The following is an 8748-nucleotide window of genomic DNA, read 5'->3' on the forward strand; positions in this document are numbered from 1 at the left end:
GAATTTTCCTAAGAACATGATGAACCCTAAAAAAATAAAGCATGAATTCTGGAACCCGAAACCTGAATTTTAATAGTTTCTAAACAGATTTCGGTCAAAACATAACCCAGTTGAATTCGAGTGAACATATAATTAATCCTTTTTCCGAAAACAGTGATCTCGAGTCGTTCTCAATGACTCGAAACTGGTTGTTCATAAGATTTTCAAAAAAATTTCGTTTTCCAAGTTTGAATCCCAGAATTAATGGATACGAAAACAGAACTGACTAATCAACATATGCTCTGATACCACATGTTGGATCAGTTCTGTTTAAACATGATGGAAAACATGAAAACATACCTGCCATCGCAGATAGTGCAGTGGAGAATCCAGTGAGAGAAGACGACATGCAGTTCGACATCTTTGTCAAGGTGATCTGGTTCCTCCTTAGGGTGCTGACTGATGATGGTGACTAATTAAACCGAAAAGGGTATCGGCCGTAGAAGAGGGAGGTCGAACGTGATGATGTTATGCTTATGGGGTATCTCTAATTGTGTAACTGTCTAACCCCTTAACCTCCACATAAGTCTCCTTATATAAGCACTCAGGAGGAAACCTAATTAGTTAATAAGGGTAATATAGTCCATCAACAATTACCAACTAATTATCTTAATAGGTTATTATATATTTTGATCTATATTATGTAAATGATTATAATGGCTATAGATTAAATATTAATACATAATATATTTAATCTTACACCCTATGCATGTTTGAACAACCTCGATTAATCCTGTCTTATCAAAAAGTCGATACGTTTTTTATAACGTTCCTCATCCTTATGAAATTCAATGGGAGCTAGAGAAACCATGTCTTCATCAACACAACACAATTCAAATAACAAACATAGAAAAATATGGATGGCTTGACACAACACAACACAACACAACATAACACGACTATACTTTCTATTTTGTTCGTTACCTATTCAAGTAGGGTGTGCAAAATCCAACCAAATAGAAAATGACCTTTTTTACCATGGTCTTTGTATTTTTAAAATTTGAACAGTCTTTGTATTTATAAATTTTTTCATATTTTAATCGCTAGTAAATTTGTATTTAAAGGTTTCTACATTATACAAACTAAAATTTTGTAGTTGTAATCAATCACACAGTGCACCTCTTTAACACTTTATGTGACACTTTAGGCTATGAGAAATCTTTCAAAACTTCAACGCGTTTTTTATTTATTTTAAAACTAACGTACTCGGGTAGGAGCAACTTTGGACGGGTGTGACCACAGAAGTGTATCACCCCATGTAACCAAAAACAAAGTCATGGGATGGATCTTGCATAAACCTGTGTAATTTTCCATTATTTTTAATAGTCCAGTTGTCGCAATGCGGGTACCGTACAAGAATATTTCAAAACTTCAACCATCGTTTTTCAATCATTTGCGTTACCATTAAAGAGAACTATTACAATATGATTAGCAAGAGAAAGAGAATCGTTTAAAGAAAAACTCACTAAAAACAATACGTGTACCAAAACTATTAATTCACAATTTGCCCATGACCAGTTATTCCTTCTTTCGATTGAAGAGTAGGTTGATCGAGTATGTATTGCCCTTTTGTGCAGCCGTTTCTACTCGTTTTGCCCCAACCTGAAGCCGTATCACATCAATGTTTCTAAAACGACATTTAATGCAAACTACATAAAATGATCACCAATGCTTTTAAGATTGTCAAATGATAAATTAAGGACGAATATGTCAGAAACATACCAGCTATATAATAATATAATTGTTTTATAATAATTATTGCATTGATTATTTAAAGGCAGGTTGGATTTAAATAATCCCAGCTTTCTCAATTTGGCCGATAATAATCCCAACTCAGTTATTGGCCGATAATAATCCTAACTGGTCCACTTTTGGCCAATAATAGTCTGCGTTAAATATAACTTAACGGAGTTAAGTTTTTTTCCGAATTACAAACTGATGTTTTAGGGTTGTTGATTAGAACGAGGATACGGGTTGATTGATATAAAATTTACCTCGAAATACTGCCCCAAACGACGAAAAACGGTGCTTCAATTCGAGTGATTAAACTTCCAATTAACAAAAATCAAGCCGTTTGAAGCATCGTTTCGAGGTAAGTTTTACATAAATCGACTCGTATCCTCGTTCTGATCAAAATCCATAAAACATCAGTTTGTAATTCAGAAAAAGGCTTAACTCCGTTAAGCTATTTTTAACGGCGGACTATTATTGACCAAAAGTGAACCAGTTCGGATTATTATCGACCAATAACTGAGTTGGGATTATTATCGGCCAAATTGAGAAAGCTGGGATTATTTAAACCCAATTTGCCTTATTTAAATGAATATAAAAATGGACATAAAGTGTTATGGGTCAATCTAACCTGTTCGTTTCAACCCGTACTAAAAGTGACATGTTTCAACCCAAATTCATTTTGACCCGTTACCCAAACCGCACTCATCTTGCCACCTCTAAGAAAAACCATATAAGTGAGCGTTTTTACTCTTTTCTTTGTTAGTTTGTTTATTGTCATGCGAAAACCTAAAACAATGCGCGCTCTCACATGCATGTATACATGATCTTACTAATTTGTAGGCAGTTAATCCTTTTCATGCGCGTTTCATGGATGATTGACTATCTAACGCTATTGTCATCGAATTTGTAACTGCTTATTAAACCAAAAAAAAAGTTGATAAAAAGGGTACCTTGTCCATTAACCAGAATCCAACAGACGGCATGTATTGCACCAGGTACATAACAGCTAGCACAGGCTGCAAGAATTAACAAAACAATAAATATATATATGTTCATATAAACTAATGCTAGGATAAAACTACATTCTGATATATAGAGAGATAAAACTGAGAGCAAACGATGACGATGATAGCAATAATCATGAATCATCATATTAGCATTTACCATATAAATATTAAGAATATAGATATTTAAAAATTATAATGTGCTTGTAACACTAATAAAAGTACCTGATAAGATATCCAAGCTTCCTTTAAACCATGGCTTGCAGCAACTAATGTAAGCTCTGCGCACCTCTCTGAAGATACTCGTTTCTGAATAGAGTTTTTTCAGAAACGAGTGTGTAATATGATTATATTACTTCATTTATAATATCAGTATTTGAATAAAATGATTTAAGCTAATGCATTAAAAATATACTCTTGGCGACTTTTAATCAGTTTGACCGACTCATTTGACTTGTTTTCTTTTAAGCTATTTTTTACCTTTACCCATTAGATAGAAAGCATAACCTGAATCGACCCATTCACAAGTAAACAAGTCAAATTTCCACCTTTGCGAGCTGGTAGGAAGTCAAATTTGTGTGTAGGTGTTTTAAACAAAAAACTTGTTTAGTAACCATAAGCTCAGTGTCAAACATGACATCTTATTCTAATTGACCTTGCAAATTTTTACATATGTGCCTATGTGGCAAACAACCCATTTATATTTTAGCTAACTTGTTTGATTTTACTAGTTTGCCTCGTATAATTTTCTTTCGGTTAGCATTACAAAATGTGAAACTAACCTCTTTGACTCCCGTTTGACCTGAGGTGCTTGTAGCTGGTGCACTTGATGTCTCTATCGGCCCAGGACAAACAACTGTTACCATAATTCCCTTTTGGTAAAGCTAAATGAAAAGAAAATGCATAGCAAGCGTGAAACTGTGAGAAAACTAAAATACTATGCCCTTATCATTGATTTTTGATTTTAAAAAAAAAAGAAATATATAGATAGTAAAATATCCTTATTGCTATCTAATTCCTAGGCTATCCTTATCAAAGATTACCTCAAACTAATAATTTAATCAGAAAACTAATACTAACAATAATCTGTAACTTAAATACTTGACTGATGACTATCTTGAATTTATGATAATCATGAAACTATAATAACTTGGAAACTTAAACTCCAACAGTAAGATAATATTAATCACAACAATACTAAAATTCACATTGATATTTACTCTCTTAATATCCATTACAGTTTCTTGTTTTTCTCAGTAAATGGGTATACATAAATCTTAATTTTTTTTTCTGAATTTTGAAGGATTTTAATAAAATAACGTCATATTTTGTTGGAAATTAAAGTATCAAGCAACACACGAACAAACCGATTTTGTGAACAAAAACTGGGTCATGACTCTTCTTTAATATTATTAATCAGATACTATATAAACATGAGAACCTAATAAACTCTAACTAATAAACTAAAACTTAATCAAGATTAATTCCATTGTTTCTATCAAATAAACAACAGTATATAATGTTTTGAGTGATGCTAGTAGTGTTTGGTTTGTTTAACAAGTTGGTTCTCAGTTGTTTTGAAGTTTGGATGTTTCATACTGTCCTTTCGGTTTTTAATTAAAATAGTATTGCTTAAAAACATGCCTACGACAATATAAATTTTCTACATAAAAAGAAATCAAGTATACTGTATACCTCAGACCGCAAAGAATGAAAGTAGCCATTTAAAGCAAATTTTGATGCAGAATATACTGCTTGACCTGGTGCAGGAGCTTTACCTGCAGCACTACTCATCTGCGGACATAATGGACTTCCAAATTACACACAGTGAATAAAAAATTAATAATCTTAAATTTAATAACAAAAAGTAAAAACAAGCATGCAAGCTGTAACACAACTGATATTTGGTTTGGTTATAAGCATATTAATGTTTGTTTAAACAGATTCTACTTTTGAAGTTTTGATTATGAGTAAAGTACACGGATAGTCCCTGCGGTTTACCAAAATTTTGGATTTGGTCCCTAGCTTTTCAAAAGTACACGGATGGTCCCTGTGGTTTGTATTTTGTAATGCATTTAGTCCCCAGCCAAAAAATCTAAAGGTTCTAGAAGGTCCAAGTTAGGAACTAAATGCATTACAAAGGGCAAACCACAGGGACCATCCATGTACTTTTGGAAAACTTGAGGACAAAACGCATTACAAAGGGCAATGCATTACAAAGGGCAAACCACAGGGACCATCCATGTACTTTTGGATAAATAATTTGATACAAACCTCGATAAAACTAATTTATGTAAAGGTAAAACAAAAGATACATATTTACTGGTCATTTTATTACCTAACTTGCTTTGGGTAATTATATGTGTTAATGCGTCAAATAATCATAACTTTTCAAGCAAACAAGCATGTGACTATATAATACTACCACTTCAAACAGCAAAAACACATATGGACATTATTTCTTGCAAACCATCTTTAAAGTAGGGTGATTAAATGTCGGTTCGGTTCGGTTCGGATTTTACACATAACCAAACCGATAACCGAAGTTCGGTTTTAGGAAAAACCATAACTGAAATCGATCGGTTTCGGTTATGTTCGGTTAATTACCAAAAACAAAACTTGTGCAAAATTATAAACTTAAAATAGTTAGTCAAGTTTTTGAACCATTTTCAAGCATACAAATACATGAAAACACATGAAATACATGAAAATATGTTCAAATACATGGAAAATACATGAAACACATGAAAATATGTTTCAAATACATGGATACACATGAAAAACACATAAATATATAACTATCGGTTTGGTTTCGGTTATGGAAGAAGAGCAAACCAAAACCGTAACCGAATGATTCGGTTTTGGCCATATCTTAACCGTAACCGATCGCTTCGATTTTTTTCAGTTCGGTTTTTTCGGTTATCGGTTTTTGTATGCTCACCTCTACTTAAAAGCACATAGAAACACTGTCTCCTGCAAACCATCTTTCTTACGTCTGATTTTAAATTCTAACTATTCAATATATCATAATCACTTGCACTAGAAACATCCGAACAACCCCCTAAACAAAACTTGGCAGAAAAAAAATATATATTTCATTTCAAGTACAATAATCAAAAAGCAGTAAAGCACCTTAAAGATCTAAGCCTGTTACTACAAATAATAGATTAAAAGTTAAAAAAAATCTTAGGTCAACATACCACAACAAAGTGTCCTCTACCTCTCTTCAACATGTGAGGGAGTAGCAACCGTGTAAGAGATATCGGTCCCATAACATTTACATCAAGGGTAGCCTAGTTGTTGCAGAACAAAAAGGAAAGGCAAAGAAAATACATTCAAGTTAACTTACTTCAAAAAAAGTTAAAAAAAAATAAAATAAATGACCGCATGAATTAAGATTCTACTACAACAAGCAATATCAATACATGATACCTTGAGACTTGCTTCAGGTACATCAAGTGCTGTTGATTTCTGCAACAAGAACAACACCGTGAGAAAATATCTGAATAAAGAAAATATATTATCTCATTAATACCTAAGATATCTGAATTAAAATGATTTAGGAGATTTCATGTATCAGATATACAATTTGAGCGACTTCCAACCAGTTTCGCCTGTTTTCTTTACTAATGCATAAAACCTCCTAAATCAGATAATTTAAAAAAGTACATATTATTATCGAGATAATAATATTTTTTGTAATCATATTTGACACAAACTGTTTTAATCCGTACTAGAATTCCCCATCTATAGTGAAGAACCAAGAGCAATATTATTTTAAGCTTATTTTTTTAGCATTGTGGTCCCATACCCACTGTGCATCCTGGTACCAAGTTCCTGAATTCAGATTTCAGATCTGATTTTCTCAACAACCTCCACCAAATAATGATAATCAAAATGATAATGCTGACTTACGGGTCGCTCAAATGCTGCATTATGGATCACATAATCTACACCAGCTCCGCCAAATAAAGACACGGCTTTTTCAACAACGTCTTTGATTGCATCTTCACCGGAACTCAAATCTAGAGGTAATATCTCCACATGTGTTCCTAAACTCAGATCTGAAGTTTTTTTAAGACCTTGATGAAAAGAACGCAAAATTTTCATACGTACAGATGTGATAGAATTTACCTGCAATTTGTTTTTTAACTCTTTGCAATTCTGGTTCATTTCTTGCAGAAATGATTATCTTAGCCCCTAAAGCTGCAAGTTGCTTCGCAAGGACCTCACCTTCATGCGGAAAAGTACAAGATAATCAAGAAAGAACTTCACAAATTTTCGACTATTACAGTTATGGTATGCTTAAGTTTTTTAAAATTTTAACTTCTGAACATATAAAAAGATTACAAATTAAAAAATGATTTTATATACGGTTATGACCAAAAGAAGGTGAAAGGCCAAGAACAAGAATCAAAACTACCTTAAATTTAACAAAAAAAATAATAAGAGGAAGAAGGCGTCATGATATCGTTATCTATGTGAGCAGAAATAAAAATAGAACATGAAGAGAAAATCTTGACTGAGAAAATGACCATCTCCCGGATATAAAAATTAGAAAGTGACGGTCTGCTACTCTGCTGTGCATAAGTTATCCATAAGAGCAATATGCTACTTCGAACGACGACAATTGATACTACATGTTGATTTAGAATCTAATAAAAATATTTGAAGTTGACACATGAAATCCGATAAGTGGATTAGGCTAAATTCCGTCCGTATTCATTTTTTATACATAGGTTGGTAAACAACAATTTCATGCTTTTGAATTGGTACTCAGACAACATGATGTTTTTATAAACGTCACATCACGGTCATTATATTCATCCTAAAGTTTCCAAAACATTTATTAGACTAATAAATACATAAATGAACCCTAATTTTCAACTTCAACAACTAATTAAATACAATTATGGTAAGAACAACAATCAAAAGATCTGATTTGACATACCGATTCCCCGACTAGCTCCAGTAATCCATACAACCTATTCATTCAAAAAATACTCAAAGAAAGTAAAATGATGACATGTGATAAGAAACTGATTTAAACGATCCGTAAACAAAACGAAGAGCATAAATCCTTGTTTTCATGTCAAGTCTACTAACTTAATTCAGGTTTAAAACTGAAAACTATTCAAACAAATCATAACTATTTCAATTCACAATCAGAAAGTGCTAGTTTTTTGGATTGAAAACCCTAGGATTAAGCAATTAAGTCTTCTTCTACTAATACAGAAACACATACCTTATCGTGAAAACTCTCTCGTTTTACTTTTCCTTTAGCCAGCAATGTGAAATCACCTATCAAAACACAACGAATAAATCATTGTTCGTAAGTTCAGATTGCTGGTAACTAAGTGGATGAAGTGTGTGTGTGATTACCGTCATTTGTGAGAAATTTGTATGAAATTGTGACAATCAGAGCAAGAATTACGGAAGAAGATATGATGGATAGCATTTTGAAGGAAGGTTTTACAGACCCTTCGTCGTCTTCGGTTTTAAGAGCGAGTGTAACGATGTTTCCAATGGGTCCAAAACTTGATGAGATGTCTCGAGTTAACCGCTATGGGTATTTAGCAATTTACATATAATAAAAATAGAATCGAATGTAATAATGTATATATTTTTAATAATTTTACTATCTTCTTTATTTTTAAGTTGGATAAGCTTGTATCAACTGGTAAAAATAGAATCGAATGAATGAATAGTGATTTAATGAACAGTGATTTAACTATTATAATAATGTATATATTTTTAATAATTTTATTATCTTCTTTTATTTTTAAGTTGGATAAGCTTGTGTCAACTGGTAAAAATAGAATCGAATGAATGAATAGTGATTTAACTATTATAGTAATGTATATATTTTTTAATGATTTTATTATCTTCTTTATTTTTAAGTTGGATAAGCTTGTGTCAACCGGTATTGATATCGAAAATACCGGTACAGTTATCGGTACATGAAGGTAAA

At 32.2% G+C, this 8748-nt stretch overlaps 1 protein-coding gene across 1 annotated transcript; it reads right to left on the reverse strand.

Annotated features, from left to right (window-relative positions):
- Nucleotides 1–1327: 1327 nt before the first annotated feature.
- On the reverse strand, nucleotides 1328–8335 carry LOC110915852 (dehydrogenase/reductase SDR family member 7). Its single transcript, XM_022160594.2, has 12 exons — nucleotides 8160–8335; nucleotides 8023–8078; nucleotides 7729–7762; nucleotides 6912–7010; nucleotides 6693–6841; nucleotides 6210–6248; nucleotides 5978–6070; nucleotides 4473–4571; nucleotides 3560–3661; nucleotides 3003–3086; nucleotides 2724–2789; nucleotides 1328–1641 (listed from the first exon to the last, which is right to left on the reverse strand). The coding sequence occupies exons 1-12, from the start codon at nucleotides 8233–8235 to the stop codon at nucleotides 1558–1560; spliced, it is 981 nt and encodes a 326-aa protein (XP_022016286.1). The 5' UTR covers nucleotides 8236–8335; the 3' UTR covers nucleotides 1328–1557.
- Between the last annotated feature and the right edge of the window lie 413 nt (nucleotides 8336–8748).

The sequence above is a fragment of the Helianthus annuus genome, chromosome 16 (assembly GCF_002127325.2).
Source record: "Helianthus annuus cultivar XRQ/B chromosome 16, HanXRQr2.0-SUNRISE, whole genome shotgun sequence".
NCBI lineage: Eukaryota > Viridiplantae > Streptophyta > Magnoliopsida > Asterales > Asteraceae > Helianthus > Helianthus annuus.

Excerpts from the sequence above, each read along its gene's own strand:
- LOC110915852 (XM_022160594.2), bottom strand. The coding sequence starts at position 8,235 with ATGCTATCCATCATATCTTCTTCCGTAATTCTTGCTCTGATTGTCACA. Across the intron at positions 6,842-6,911 it reads AGTTAAAAAACAAATTGCAG|ATCTGAGTTTAGGAACACAT; the intron begins GTAAATTCTATC and ends AAAAAACTTCAG. Across the intron at positions 2,790-3,002 it reads AAGCTTGGATATCTTATCAG|CCTGTGCTAGCTGTTATGTA; the intron begins GTACTTTTATTA and ends TAATTCTTGCAG.